The sequence below is a fragment of the Canis lupus genome, chromosome 13 (genome assembly GCF_011100685.1).
Source record: "Canis lupus familiaris isolate Mischka breed German Shepherd chromosome 13, alternate assembly UU_Cfam_GSD_1.0, whole genome shotgun sequence".
Classification (NCBI taxonomy): domain Eukaryota; kingdom Metazoa; phylum Chordata; class Mammalia; order Carnivora; family Canidae; genus Canis; species Canis lupus.
In genome coordinates this window covers 5,410,921-5,427,742 of record NC_049234.1, presented here as the reverse complement: position 1 = coordinate 5,427,742, position 16,822 = coordinate 5,410,921, and the positions used below count along the sequence as shown (strand labels likewise).

The window sequence follows — 16,822 nt, the reverse complement described above, 5'->3', positions numbered from 1 at the left end:
AGTATTCTTATCTTCTACGGAGTGCATAAAAATTACAATATCTTTGAATACATTCTATTATAAAAATCTTTTTGAATATTTAGAATATAAAGAATAAAATAGAAATTAAGATCCCATTGTTTAAAATGTGATAGACTACCTAACAAGGATATTATTGTACTCTTTGATTTTTGTTCCCTCATGTTTGTAAGTAATGATTACAAAGATAACTTGAAAATAATATATTAGAAATAGTTTCATAGTCCTAGTTAAAAGAAATTCTATTTTACTTATTTAAAAAGCTCACAATTAGGAGTAATTATGATCTGGTAATCTATAGCACTCTAAAAAAGTGATGAAACTCTAGGGATTAAATTTTTCCAAAACTTCTAAATTATTGGTTCCAATAATTTTTGTCAAATTAAAAGACTCATAAAGCTATAAAGTAATTAAGAAAAAATATAATGACATGTCAGTTATGACTATAATAGCTATATACCAAGGATTTAATAGCAAGCCCTTTATCATTAATGCTATGGTCATTTGTCTTAAAATTAGATAAATTATTATGTGTTTGATATGTTACCTTTCTAAAGGTAACACACCTACAATACCCCTAAGGACACAGATCACTATGAAAATGTCAAGCAAACTAAAAAGAAATAAAATACCACATTAACTTTCATTTAACAATTAATAAAAACATTAATTTAGTAACTTCCTATTTCTTAGATCTCAGACACAAAAGTCAATACTTGTTTGACACTATTGAAGATTAGTATAGATGTTCCTTATCTTTTCTTATGGAAAAGTGTACTTAACATAATGAAATTATAAGCCTGAATTGAGGATAACCCTAGATTTAGACAAAAACAATTAAATTCATGAATATTGACAATGATAAATATTGGGAACTTCTCTAATAAGTTGATTTAAGATGCTTTTATCAAAATTGGTTTAGGATGCATACAAAGAGACTTCTGAGTTCCCTTGTTATTTTATCATTATATTCTCTGAATAGTAAATTAAGCTTTCTTTGCCAATCCTTATCTCAAACCTATTTGACAGTGTGGTGGAAATATCATAGCATTTTTCATTTTATATAGAATCAAACCATGAATTCAAGGGTTAATCAATTTGTTTAACTTAAATCAGTAGTAATAAATGTGATTAATGCATTGGAATATATGTTACTTCCAAGAATGTCATATTTAATGGAGCAAATTTGAAGAATTCCTCCAAATACAGCAATCAATAAGCATGATTCTTTAAGATGCTTAAAAGATTTATTACTGAAAGCCATGAGGAAAAACCTCTTCATGAATCAGTTTTTGTGTCTGTTTCTTTTGTGTGTGTGTGTCTGTTTCTAAACAAACCAGACTTGTCTCAATACTTTTATGCATAAAAAGGCACACTGATTTCCCGGATAAATGTGAAAGACTTTAAATCTATTGTCTCATTAATTATATTTATATGTAATGATTGGCTATGATAACACAAAAATAATAAAATGTCTTATTTTCATTAAAATTATCCTTATAACCTCATGTGCAAACTCACTAGCCTAACTTGTTTGATTTAATAAAGGATCAAAACTGCAAGAGCTAAGATAATTTTTTTTTAAACCAAAGAAAAGATTGTTCCTGTTTGTTTTATTTTTTTACATGGTGGTCATAAGAATGAATGTAGGTATTATAAAGGAAATTATTTTTGAAGCTAAGATAACATACATATCCAAGTTTTGGATGAAAATATTTTACAGTAATACCTTCTTCCTGAAGGCAGCAATTGTAATAAGGTCTAATAGTATTTAATCCTATTTACCTGTCTCTATCTGGAGAATAATGGTCATCCATGACACGATGTCTATCCATTCGGCTAATTGTGTTATAATGTCCAGCAGTAGAGCGCGTCCCTCGAAGACCCTGTTCCACATTCCGACTGAAATTAGCAAAATCCATTAAATATCTTAATAGGCCATAAACATATACTACACTAAGAAATGAGGTTTATTAATAAAATGAAAGACAAAAATCATTGTAATGTCAAGTCCAAGTTTTTTTCTTTTAACTAATTGCACCTTGGGCTAATGGGATACATTTTTACTGGAGGTTGACAGTGAAGTTAGGAGATTACTGCTATAACAGAGATAAACATAAACAGAGTATCAATGGGGATAAAGATAAGGGTTATCAAAATTATTAATAGATGATTCCCACATTTCTAGGAGTGATTCTTATATGCAATAATGGAGGAGGAATAAATTTATGTGAAGAAAATGAGTTCAGCATGCTGCTTATAGATAATACTGGTGTATCTTGTTTTAAGAAAATGATTAGGATTTGTTTTTTAAAGTCTAAATTGAAGTCTTTATAAATAATCAATGATGATTTTTTTTAAGTTACCATGTGTGGCCTGGATTTTCAATAGACACACTTCTTTTTCATAAGCCTCTTATATAGTTTCTACTACTATGGGCTTTCTATTAGGTACAGCTGAATTTATTCTAAAACTTTGCCCATGTTTTTCTAGGTGTGGTCAAATATTCTTTCCCTGGTAAAAGTCGAGCACCTTTTTTTTTTTTTTCTTAAAGTAAGAAACAGCTCAATTTATTTATCAAAGTTAAAATACAGAATCTAGGTCTTTTAAAATTTCAGATTACAAAAGTTATTCTATTGACAGGTCTACCACATTTAAGTAATTATTTTTCAGAAGCCTTTAGTAATTTATAAAAAATTATGTATAAAATTAAATCATAAGGAAAAAGTCTAAATCTAAAACTAAATCAATTATTCATTCAAAATAGGCATTATAAGACTATCATTCTAAGAGTTCAAATTTTCTTAAACCTTGAAAATATATAAAATGTGAATCCTATACACATTTCTTATTAGCAAAAATATTATTTCCATGGATCTAACTCCAGGAAGCCTTTCTGTACTTAACTGGATTGATTAGTTTTCTACTAGGCATAAGACCTGGAGCTGTAGATTTTCCGAGCCACTCTTCCCTCCATCTGTGCTTTCTTTTTTATTCTTTGCATGATTGCTCTTAACTTTAAAACCCCATCAAATGTTTATTTTCTCCCATTTCTTAAATTGTCAATACCTTTATCATTCAAGGGTATAGTTAGTTGGTTCTAACTGTATATACTCAGTATTGATATACTGAAAGCTGGGTCTTCTTTATGATTTTGAACTCTCACATAAAAGAATATACACATCAACCAGAGTTACAAAGTAGCCCATACTTCATATTACTTTCAATATTTAGGTTGTTGAAGAACATATTTATTTTCCCTTATGTAATTTTCTTCCACAAGACTTTATTATCTTTAGAAATTATTCATGATTCTTTGTGATACATAGGCTTTTAATACCTACATATATCCTACAAATAAAATGTGTATGGTATCTTACCTTTGTGGAGGAGGAACACTGGGTGACCATGATCTAGTCCTTCCTATAACATCTACTCGGTGAGGAGACCCTGATGGTGAACAGTGGTTTGATGACATTACTTGTTCTGGCACTGATAATGTTGAGCTTTGAAGATCTCGACCATTGTGCCGATAATCTAAAGGGGCAAAGATTAAGAGTACAGTTATCTACCCATTAAGTACTTTTGTATTTTGTACTTTAGTGAAAAAAATGTTAGTGAAGTTGAAAGCTTCTAAATATATTAAATGTAAAGCCTAATGTATAAAACATAATACCATAATAAAATAATATTTTGTAAACATTTAAATTAAAAATGAATGACAAATATTTAGATAAATACTATGTCCAAGCATTGTGCTAGTTAGACTAAAACTTTTATATACAGTTAATTATCTTTACTAAAAGATGCAAGTTTATTCTAAAAACATTTTCATCTCTTTAATGAACTAGAAGAGCTTCAATGACTTCTTAACAATTGTAAATATTCAAAATTATTAACTTCATAAAAATTCCTAAAAGTCTATGGTTATTTCTTTAAGAGATAAACAATATTAGAAAGTATTCTGAATACCATCTGAAGCACCTACATAGACTGCTTTTCTTACAGTGTTTGTCAGGGCTGAGAAAAAAAACACAGCAGTTTGGAGGAGGGAAACAACCCAATGATTTGACACACTTCAAAAAAGTGTATTAGAAGTACTAAGCTCAAATGACTCTTAGAAAGCAATGGATATTTGACAGATGGAGAGAAAAGTAGAAGGAACTCAAAGCTGGTAGAAAAACAGCTATCCAATGTGGAGCAACAGTAGGGAAATAAATAGTAAAAGTAAATTTCACCCAAGTTGTATATATCTAAAACATCATGAGGCTTGTAATGGAAAAACCTGAACATTTTTGAGCAGGAAGTAGTATTATCCCCATCACCATTATCTTCACCATGTTCATCGTGGCTGCTATTGACTTTTACTATGTGGCAAGAACTCTGCTAGGTACTATACAGAGTGTTCTGCTACAATACTAATTTCAGAAATAACTCAGAAAAAGTACTGGTTCATATGTGATTTTTCCCAACATGCTCACACTTTGCAGTATTATATGAAGTTGGGTTCCTAAGAAATGCAGCAAGAGAAAGATTTGAGTGTACACAAATGAATGGGAAGGAGTCATCTCAAGAGAAAGGAATTAGAATAGCAGAACAGGGCACAGGAAGAAGCTAAGCAAGAATGTGATCTCAGCTTGATCCCACTGGAGGCTCTGGAATGTGAATTGTACCAGACTTGCTCTGACTTGGAGGCAAGGGTCCCGGACCTTTGTCATCCAGTGTTAGCCAGTCACTGACTGAAGATCGCCAGTGGGAAGCAGGAGAGATTGTTTTCTGTGTGTCTCAGGCCGATTCTCCAGATAATGGTGCAGCTGTGTTAGCAGCCAACATTCACTGGAGATGGGTAAACCAGCTGACCAAGGGGGATATGGGTGGGGCATCAAGAGTGTTCACTACATCTACCAAATAATAGCAGCTGGAAGCAAAGTACATTAACACAGCTAGATGCAGAAAGCCAGAGAAATACAGAACTACATATCATGCTCATTCATCCCATGTTCTTTCTTTTGGCTTACTTTGGTCAAAAGAATTCCATCTTATAAGTATTTATTGCATGGGTTCTTCCTGGTGTGGTGAATACTTCCCTTGATGCCATAACTTTGCATATTTATCCACCTTTCCGTCTAGAACATACTCCTTCCATCTAGATACCTTCATTTTACCTTAAAACCCCACTTTTAATATTTTTATTGAATAAAACATAACATGACTTTTCAGAATTGTGCTTAGATATTTATTTTTAGTGTTTTGATTACAAAGCTACACGGGTTTTGAATGGTCTGATCTAATCCAGTTTTCCCAGATACCTATTGTTTTTGTTTTTACTCCATGATTTTGCAGAGCACAATGTTTTTTCAGGAATCTATTAATGATGCGAATAAGCCAACTCTGCAAAGAAGATAATATAATCCCCATTATATATTTGAGGAAACTGAAATTCACATTAAGAAATTTACTAAGAAAAAAAAAAGAAATTTACTAAGAAATTTAAATTAAGTGTCAAATACAGGGTCTGGTATTTAAAGCAAAATCTATCGGATTCCAAACCTCTCATTGCTCTAAGACTACATTCATCTTTCATGATCAAAGTAACAATTTAGGAAGATGAAGCTGACAGCAGTATACAATTCGAACTAAAGATTAGAAAGTTTGTAGCAAGATTAATTGCTCTTATGAAATGTAGAACATATTGTCCAACAGAACTGTCTAAAATGATAAAAATGTTCTCCATCAGTGCTGTCAAATACGGTAGCCACTAGACACACATGACCATTGAGCACTTGAAATCTGGCTAGTGTCAATGAGGAACTGAATTTTTAATGTATTTATTTTTAATTAATTTAAATATAAATAGCCACATATAGTTAGTGGTACAATTTTGGAGTATGACAACTGGAAATGGTAACAGACTACACAGAAAAAATCAATACATTCATTCATTCAACAAGTATTTATGACTATATGTGCATGTTATTCTATGAGCTGCAGTGAGCAAAACAAACAAAATGCTTTGCCCTTGTGTAGCTTAAATGCCAGTTTGAGTGATAGAAACAATAAAAATCCCAGTAAATAATTATATATGTTTGAATAATATATATATATGTTTGAAGGTGATTTAAGTTCTAAGAGGAAAACAGAACAGAATAAAGGGAGATCAAAATGTCAGAATATGGAAGCATTTTGCAATTTTATATAAGGTGGTCAGGCATAGATAGAACTCACTAAGAGGCTGACATTCCATAACAACTTGATTAGGAAGTTAGATGCTTTGCCAAGTGCATAGAGAGGAGGGTTGCAAGACAAGTGCAAAGACCCCAAGATAGGAATTACTTTACTGTGTTCACAAACAGCAGGGAAAATAGGGTACTAGGAGTGGAACAATGGAAGAGATCAGAGACACTTGGAGGAAGGAGGAAAATCATGTGGGGCCTTGAGTTGCTTTGCAAAGATTTTTGGAATTTGATCTGAGTGATTTTTAAGCCATTAGCGGATTCTGAGCAGAAACTGAATATGATCTATCTTCTTTAAACAGGATCACTTCAGGTGCCATGATCAGAATAGGCTGAAAGGAAAAAGGCAATAAGTCAGGTAAGAGATGAACCAGGATGACAGCAATGGAAACATGGAAAGTAGTCAGATTCTGTACATCTTCTGAAGTTAGAGGCATCGGGATGATTTTGAATAAGATTTGATGTTGGACATAAGAGGAAGAGAAGGACTAGAACAAATCTAAAAATTTCAATTCAAGTACATAAAGGAATGGAGTTGCATCAAATGACTTAGTTTGGTGGGAAAGATCAGGAGTTTGGTTTTAAATATATTAAGTTGAAGATATCTACTACATTTCCAAGCACAGATGTCAAGTGGGCAGTAGAAAATGAAAATTTAGAATACGAGTAAGTGGTTTTGACTGGGCATGTGGGAATTTTAGCATAAAGATGCCAGTTAAAGGCTTGGGACTTTAAATAGTTGGGATCACTAGAATAGTGAGTGTAGATAGTGAAAAAGTCCACCAATAGAGTCTGGGGACATTCTATTATGAACCACCAACAATTTGTGATCAGATACAAGAGCAAAAAGAGGGAAGAAATAAATGACTTAATATTTGGTTAGCCTACCAGGAAGCTAAAAATATACTACAAAGAGTCGAGAAGTTTAGAAGGTTTACCAGTTTGGAAGAGGAGGAGATAACAGTATTTTCAGCTGCATAGACAAACAGTTACACACATGTGGAAAAGAATCTTGGGAAAGACATTAGGACTGTTGAGAAAGACTTGAGAAGCATTTATAAAAAGAGTATCACTGAAATCCAAGGTAAGGGAATGTATAGAGAAAAACGAGATATGACTACGGGAGTTTGAGGGAGACTACTGAGAAAAGGAGGAAGAGTACCGAAAAGAAGAAAATTCAAATAATTCAGTTCCATGAAAACTAAAAAAAAAATAGAGAATTTTAAGAAAATATTCATTATTGATAATATAAAGAGCTACTCAGAAGTGATAAAAATGAGTGTTGGGGTTAGGCAATTAGAAAATCAGAATATTATATGCAACATTTAAGAGCTAATTATTAAAACATCACTCTACCTTCCCAATGGAAAATATTATTATTTACTCGTATTTTTATATTGTTTCAGGTCAGAGTAGAAAATAATACTAGCATTCTAAGTGGCTATAAACTGATATTTTATTTATATATTCCATTTATTTGCACTGTGGGGTGAGTCAACTGGTTCAAAGAATAGTTGGTTTACAACCATTCTCATTTCCCTACTCAGTATACCACTATGGCACAAAATCCATGCCAACAATTACTTCCCTAAGAACCCTAAATTTCAATATCAATCAGAGTCTCTATTTACTTCGAAGAATAATATTAGCAATGCAAATATAAAAAATTACCTCTGTCTTGAATTAGAATAAACTAAGTAAGCACATGGGAAGTATTACCTCTGGTATAGTTAATTTTCAAGACATCTGCCTTGCAAACTTGGAAAAATTAAATAAAGCAGCTGAGACTGTTCATTATTGAGAAAAGGTTGATAGTTCAGGTTAAAAGGGTTTCGAATGGTTGTAACAGATACTTTGAATTTGACAGATATATAATATGCAGTTGGAAATGAATCTCTGTATATGGGAAACAAAGTATTAACACTTTTGCTGGTGTCTAGACTTAACACTAGTTGTTTAAAATGCCAGTTAACATGGGCGGGGGGTGGGTGGGTAAGATGGTACTGTGTATATGAATATATGCAATTCACATTCAAAATGCCTTCGAAACAATTTCATAGAGAATATAGGATTATTTGTTTCATCTGACAAATTACCTGATAAACTACGGATTAAAGCATTTAGTCCCTATTGAAACTATTGTTAATGATGGTGCTTAAAAACAAAAAGGACATTAAAAAAAAAACATAAGAAAAATATTTTTAACAGAATTAGCATGTTTAAGCCTTAGTTATCATAACACTTCTGTAAATATAATTGGTATACCTTTACTAAAGTTATAGGCCAATGAAAAGATGACATTTCAAAAGCCACAATATCATAATATTTTCATGTTTATAAAAAGAATACAAAACAGAATATGGTGATGCTTCAACTTTCTAATAGTGACAGATTTTGAGGATTTGAAATCATCCTCATTTTTTTTTAAGTTATCAGGTAAATTTCCAAACAAAAAGCAGGCAATATTTTATTTATTTTATTTTATCTTATTATTTATTTTATATCTTATTTTATTTTTTACTTCATACACATTTAAAAATTTTATTTTAGTTTTATGTCTTTTTATTTAAATTCAATTTGCCAACATACAGTATAACACCCAGTGCTCATCTCATCAAGTGCCCCCCTAGTGCCTGTCAGCAATACTTTAAGCTACAATACCATAATTGAAGTTTAAATGAAGCTTAAATGAAGTTTAAATGAAGCTCTGCCTGATATGTAATCAACATGAAAACAATGAAAAAAAATTCAGAAAGTACATTAAAATATTTGACATATTTGGGTATGCTGGTGATGTCAAAAAGATTTTATTTTTTTTCACACTGTTATGTAGTATAAAGAAGTTTTATACAATAATACTTCAAATTTATGATGAAATCATTATTATTTAGTACTTTAAAAATAGAAAGTTTGTAAGTATTCACTTATCTGACACCTTTCAGTAAGGATGTTCAGTTTAACAACTGATACAAGAGTCCCAGTAACTGTAATTATTCAATAGGTAAAATTGCCATTAGGTTGTTTTGGGAGGAGGTGGATAAAGAGGCAAGTTATTTCTTTCTCATTTTATTTATTATTTAATCTGTTTGTTGGTGAATAATGATGAATAATACTTCCTTCTTATTACTATAAAATTCTGAAATTCTTACCTGATACTATCCCAATTCCATCATCACAGTCATAGTCAGAGATTTCACTATCACTTATTCTTTTTGACCCTATGAAGCAAACAATAGCTATAATTAAAATTGTTGATTATTAAGAAAAAAAAAACTCACCAACCTGAAAAACAAATGAAAGAATTTTGAATGAAATATTTGAGAATGAAAAATATGGAGGGAAGGAAACTGATTAGGAGCTCACACTTATTTTTACATATATTTCATAATGTAAAGATTTTATTCTTAAAATAAATTGTTCTTAAGATGTATAAAATAAATTTCCTAAATGCCCTAAAGCTTGAAATAATATTAAATAATATATGTACATGATTCGATGTTGATTGACAAATTCTACTGAACAAAAAGCTAAGTCAGTTTTAGTTGCTTTTAGACAAAGGCATTTAAGTCTATATAAATTTCAAAGCAAAATACGTTATTTCAAGAGCATTCATTTTTTTTTAAGAATTTATTTCATTATTCATGATAGACATAGAGAGACAGAGGCAGAGACACAGGCATAGGGAGAAGCAGGCCCCATGCCGGGAGCCTGACACGGAACTCGATGTCGGGACTTCAGGATCATGCCCCGGGCCAAAGGCAGGCGCTGAACCGCTGAGCCACCCAGGGATCTCCATATTTCAAGATCATTCAATGCGCCTTTTTCTAATATGAATAACTAATTAATGTACCCAATTCTTCATTTTTCACACTCATGGAGAAAAAGCATAATTTAAGACATCCTAAACAATCTTCCTTTAGTATTAATTTAGCTGTTCGCCCATTGCTTTGAAAAGAAATGAGCAATGAATCATCCACAAACTTATTAATACATCTAAATTGTGAATTGTGTTATATTTTCTAGGAAATAGCCTAAAACAGAGCAGTAATGATTAACATAATTCAAGACCTCTATTACAAAATTTTAAAATGTTAATTGTGCTATGGCAAAAATAGCACTGATTGATGGTTTAAACAGGTCGTCTTCACATTTAATTATGAAATATATCACATATATAAACATGTTACAACTTATTTTTCATATATCTTTTTTCCTGCATGTGTCTCAAAAAACAGGCACTTCAAAAAAATAAAAAAATAAAAAAAAAAAAAAACAGGCACTTCTTACACAATAGAATCCCTTATTACAGTATTTGTCCTTCTTTACAATCAGAAAATACTTAATGGTAAGTGAAAACAGTGTTGCTATTTCAAGAAATGACTTCTTTTGTCTGTCCACTTCCACCATACATTATTCATTAAATAAACTAAATTCAGTTTTCAGAAAATAAATGTTTTCCTGTAAGGTATATAACTCACGTTGTGTAAGTTATCTAAAGCAGCAAAAATTAAACATTCTGGGAATGCCCTTCAATATTTCCAAGGTCCTCTTAGAAATACTCTGTACATTTTTTTCTTTTCTTGTTTGTTTTTTTTTAACCCTTGCCCTCTTGGAAAAAGGAAGAGTCTGTTGCTAGGAACTCTGGTTTTCCTCCTCTTAATGGTTACATAAAAGATGTTTATCTGTCTTGATCATGTGGTCCCAGTGAGTGGGGAATGGTCCCATTCCCTTCCAAATCCTCATATCATAAAATTTTAAACGCAATCAACTCATAGGCTTTTACAGGCCCAACTGATATGGAAACTACAATTACCACACAATTTCCCAAAAAAACTAGGCACAAAAGGATTTAAAGAATTAGTATATACATTCTAAATGGATTTGGGAAAAAAAGAGATACCACAGATGAAGCTATTGAGGAGAGTCATAATAAGAATTGCTACTCATCTTGTAACAAGATTTCACATTGTAAATGTAAATGCTCAAGTACAGACAGGGTAATGATAGTTTAATATGCCAGGTAGTCTAGGGCATAAAGATTACATATTTTTGGTATTGGTCAAGAATCAGATCTGCTTCTGGTGTAAAGTAAGAATGACACCAGCAAAAAAGAAGTTCATTTTGTCAGCTTTTGTGAGTGGTCTTGTGTGGGTTTGTGCACAGAATTGGGGCATAGGGGGGATATGTGATTTGTAAGTGTTGCTTCCTTCAAATCTTACTACGTTCCTGATGAAAGTCAATCTATTTTGCTAATAATTCTACAGAGGTTAAATATATTGGAATTATGTTGATTCTACTTGGATCTTGTCATTTAACATTCTGATGAATTCAAGTACTTAAGTTTAATGTCACTGGATGTATCAATCTTCTTTTAAATGTAGTGTTTTCAGTCTTGTTTAAGAAATGGTTCCAAGCTTATGAATTGACAGGTATTCTTTTTCTAAAATTTAAAAGATTTTGTTTTTAGCATTTACATTTTTGTCTGCCTCGAAGTGAATTTATGCATGAGATATGGACGCAACTTTGCTTTTTCCATATGTATAACACATATTTTGACATTATTTAATATTTCTGTCTTTCCCCAATGATCTGTTATGTCACCTCAGTCATAAGTAAATGTATTCTATCTGCTAGGATCTAGTTGGTGCTCTATTTTTTCCCCTTTATCCATAAACCAAAAACTCACTGTTTGTTATTATATTGTTATATATCAAAAATATATCTTGAATCTTTCCTCTTTGCTCTTCCATATAATCTTAAGTTCAGGTTATTAAATTGCACAAAACATCCTAATGGAATTTTGATATGAACTGCAATGAATCAATACATCATTTTAGGGAGCCCTGGCATGTATTTTAATATTGTTTTACTAGCCATGAGCTAGGCATTCTCTCCATTTAAATTTCTGTGAAATTTTTAACTTCATTCATTTAAATTTTCCACATTTGTTGGATTTCTTCTTTGTAACTCATCTCCACTGCTATAAGAAATACTGTTAAAATTCTGATTACTAATATAATTGCTCATATACAGAAATACTTTATTGTAAAATGTTGTTAACCAACCACCTTGTTAAAGTCTCTCTCTTTCTTTTTTTACTTCTAATAAATTTTATATGGTTCAATTTGGATTTTTCTCCATAGATAATTTTTCTAATTCTAAGGTCTTTCTTCTTCCTTTTTCTTGTCTTCCTATACTATATTCATAATGCTGGAAAGAAGCAGAGAAAATTTACATTCCTTTTTAAATTCTGACTTTAAATATAATTTTTTGAGTATTTTGGCATTAAAAATGATATCTGCTGATGTTACATTTTTATTAGGTTGAGAAATATCTCCTAAATTTAGTGATACTTCATTAAGGATTTTTAGATTTTTATTTACAAGTGATTTAAATTTCCTTTTTTTCACTAACCTTTTGGTTTAGGATCAAGGTTATAATGGCACAATAAAAACTTGAGAATCAGTCCTTTTTTATTCTCTGGTTAAATTTATGTAGGATTTAAAAAAAAATCTGTTGTTTGAAATTTTGATGGAGCTCATCTATAAAACTATCATGATCCAGTGTTTCCTTCATGGGAATATTTTAAATTACTAATTTGTATTTTCAGTAGACATAGAATGACCTATTGTTTCAAGGTTTATTAAGTTGTATTTTTCACAAGAATTTGTTCGCTTTGTTCAAGTTTTCAGTATTTGCTACAATGTTCATAATTTTATCCTATTTATTTATTTTCTGATGTATCTATTATATTCTATTTGAATCTTGTACCTTCTTTTTATCCTGTCAATAAATTTCATTATAGGTTATTTTGCCATTCATTTCAATGGATTAACTCTTAGGCTCCATAATCTTATCAACTAGAAATTTGTTTCTTACTTTATTGATTCCTGCTCTATAGTTATGATTATTTCTTTCTTTCTACTTTGAATTTATTTTTGCTATCCTTTCCCTAAACTTTTTTTTAAAAGATTTTATCTATTTATTCATGAGAGAAGTTTTTTAAAGATTTTATTTATTTATTCATGACAGACAGAGAGAGAGGGGCAGAGACAAATGCAGAAGGAGAAGCTGGTTCTCCACAGGGAGCCCGATGCGGGACTGGATCCTGGGACCTGGGGATCATGACCTGAGCCACCCAAGCATCCCCTGTTCCTAAACTCTTAAATTAGATAAATGTGTCAAAATTTTCAGCCTTTTAATCTTTACTAACATAAGCATTCCCTCTCTGACTACTTCTCTGTATTACTCAAATATTAATATGCAGTGTATTATTTAAAGTTCAAGTCTAGGTATTTTCTTCTTGGATCTGTAAGATGTTTCCTATACATCATTAAATCTAAGACATCCATTGACTGAATAATGTATGATAATTGCAGAGATAACAAATCTTGAAAGAAAATGTTTATTAAAGCATTTCTTAAAATTTTGAAATACATAGGTGTAATTTATTATTATTTTTTAAATTGACATAATAATACTGGTGATGAGAAAAAGAGCCTATATTTGTCATGTCTTTGAAATTTGTCAGAAAGTGAATTATTAAATAGTATAATAATAATTCTTACAAATGTTTCATGGATATAACAGAGGAATATAAATTCATTAATTATTAGATGAAGAGGTCTTTCTTTGACTATGAGATTAAACTTGTTAATTATGTGGTTTGATTCTTCTGTATGTTTCCTAAAATTTTGTTTGCTTGATCTATCAATGACTGAGAGAAAATTATAATGGTATTTTCTTCAACAGTAGTTAATTTGTTAATTTTTCTTTCTAGTTTACTTTATGTATATTGGAGTTATTTCATTTATACATGCAAATTTAAAATTACTTCAATAGATGTAGAAGAATCATTTATAAAAGCTTACCCCTCATTCATGATAAAATATCTCAGTTAAACAGTCTGAAGGAAATTTCCTTAAATCAATAAAAGGCATCTTACAAAAAACTTAGAGTTAACATCAGACTTACTTATGAAATATACAATGCAGTCCCTCTAAGACAAAAAATAAGCTAAGAATGTCCATTCCAACCCTTTCTGTTCAACACTCCATTTGCATTACAGTAAAATACAGCAAAGAAAATAAATGAATGGCATACAGATTTGAAAGCAAGTAGTAATATGATCATATAAATTAAAACTCCCAAGGAAGCTACAAAAAAGTTAAGACTAACAATGTAGAAAGACTGCAGAATACATTGATAGTCAATATACAAAAATGAACTATATTTTTTTAGAGAATAGCAATGAACAACTAAAAATAAGTTTCAAAGTGACCATCACAAGAACACATGAAAAATTTAGGAATATATTTAACAAAAAATATGCCAAACATATATACTGATATATATACAGTATACATATATCACAAACACAAAACACAAAACACAAAACACTGCTGTAATAGTTTTCCTAGGGTTGCTAGAACAAAGTACCAAACACTGAGTGGCTTAAAACAAGAGAAATTTATTGTCTCACAGTTCTGGAGGGTAGAAGTCCAAAATCAGGGTATCAGCTCCAGGGAAGAATCCTTCCGTGTTTCTTCTAGCTTCTGGTGTTTGCCAGCAATACTTGGCATTCTTTCACTTGTAGATAATGGCCCTCCAGTCACATGGCTATCTTCTCCCTGAATGTCTTCATATTGTTTTCTCTCTATTCATGTCTATCTGTATTCAAATTTCTCCTTTATATAAGGACATCAGTCATATTGGATTAAGTCTATTCTCAAAAATGAATACTTGATTACTTCTGTATTAACTCTATTTACAAATAAGGTCTTAGGTACAGGAGGTTAGGACATATGCTTTTGGTGGGACACAAATTCATAACAACTGCTAACAATTTAAAGAAAATTTAAATAAATGGAGAGACTTTTCTAGAAAGTTGAAAGCCAAAAGTTATTAAAATAACATTGTCAGGATGCTGAGAAAAATAAAACTAATTCTAGAGTTTTATATATAGCTAAACTTCATCAAAAATAAAGAAATAAAGATATATTCAGAAAAACACAGCCTGTTTCCAGATCTTCATTGAAAGCACTACTAAAATATTTGTACTTCAAAAGTAGAGAAATTTATCTCAGGAAAAAAAAGGATAAAATGAAATGAAAAAGGCAGGAAGCAGAGAAAGTAAAAGTGATAAATATTCAGGTAAGTCTAAAACTCTGAATGAACAAAATGATATAATAAATTACTAATTAGGAGGCAGAGTAAAATTCTGGCAATAATATGTTAAATAGTGTGGGGGTACAAATCAGATTTTACAATATTTATGCAGTTTGAAAAAATAGGTAGAGAGGTTAATTAATGTTACTTTGTTAAGTGTGCAAGGTTGTGATTTCAATAGTAACTACTAAAAGAATAGAGATAAAAATTGAAAAACAAACAAACCCCAGAGGGTACACAATAATACTACGTTACTATTTATGTTGAAAAAAAGTAGGAAAAACTCATACATAGTTGTTTATGTAAATACAGACCATCTGTGCAAACATACAGAAACTGGTAACAGTAGTTCATTCAAGTAAGAGAACTAGATGTTTGAGAAACAGTGGGTTTTTTTTTAACTCTTAAATATATACCACATGAATGGATTACTTAAAAATTATAGCAATATTTTACAAATGTTTCATTTGTAGATGAAGAAATGCATATTCTCATTTGTTGGGAGAATGTTCGACTTATTCAACTTTATCAATTATGTAGTTCACATTTGTGAGAGATGGTTATGATAACTATGGTTTTTTTAATATCTCTTTCCAATTCTTTCTGGTTTCTAAAGAAGTATGATAAAATCTGGGATGTTAGATGCTCCTCTGGCTCATACTAGATCTCTTTCTTCAGATTTTCCCAATCCTGTGCCAAGTACATCTGTAGATTCATAAAGGACCTACAGATTTTCTTCTGCAGGTCACTCATAAAATTACGGTATGAGGGGGTGTTTTGCAAGCATTTTTCCTTCCTTATGATCTACAGTGACTTCAAGACCCCAAGGGAAGGAAAGGGCAACAGCCCTTCAAACTTTTTCACTATTTCCTCTTTGTTGCCTCTGGCACATGACTTTTTTCAGAATCTTCGACCATTTTCTTATGAACCTTCTTACAAAGAAGCAGCAGCTTCTCCTGCTATTTTGTAGTTTAAACTTTATGATAAATATTGTAATCCATATCTCTATAGTTCTTCAGCTTCCTGACTGAACCTTAAGTTTATCTGCCCTTAATCCATCTAGAGTTTACATGTTGCAGGACAGGGATCTAATTTCATCTATGTTCTTTTTTTATGGATAGTATTTTTTCCAGCTTAATTTATTGAATCACTTTCCTCTCTTGGTCTGACATGTTACCTCAGATCCTTATAAGAGACCTTCTCATGAAAGACAGTCTGCTTCTGGGCTGTTAGTCTTATTCCGCTGATTGATTTATTCTCATGCCAGCTGCATACTGATAGGATTGCAACTGAATTAAATATATATGTCAAGTGGGGGAAATTAACAATAATGTCTTCCTACACATGGTTATGGCATATATCCATTTATTTAGATGTTCTTTAATGTTTCTTAATAAAACTTT

At 31.0% G+C, this 16,822-nt stretch overlaps 1 protein-coding gene and 1 long non-coding RNA gene across 42 annotated transcripts in view; one reads left to right on the top strand and one right to left on the bottom strand.

Annotated features, from left to right (window-relative positions):
* RIMS2 (regulating synaptic membrane exocytosis 2) overlaps positions 1-16,822 on the bottom strand; it is a 591,823-nt gene that overhangs the window by 228,783 nt on the left and 346,218 nt on the right. For all 41 annotated transcript variants that reach the window (XM_038555311.1, XM_038555266.1, XM_038555308.1 and 38 more), the window contains 3 exons: positions 9,401-9,469; positions 3,399-3,555; positions 1,804-1,920 (listed from right to left, as the gene is read on the bottom strand). In XM_038555311.1, the coding sequence (XP_038411239.1) occupies positions 1,804-1,920; positions 3,399-3,555; positions 9,401-9,469 (343 nt within the window). The remainder of the gene's footprint in view (positions 1-1,803; positions 1,921-3,398; positions 3,556-9,400; positions 9,470-16,822) is intronic.
* LOC111098508 overlaps positions 1-16,822 on the top strand; it is a 94,500-nt gene that overhangs the window by 2,630 nt on the left and 75,048 nt on the right. The window contains exon 2 of the long non-coding RNA XR_005368482.1: positions 6,554-6,609. This is a non-coding gene — a long non-coding RNA (uncharacterized LOC111098508). The remainder of the gene's footprint in view (positions 1-6,553; positions 6,610-16,822) is intronic.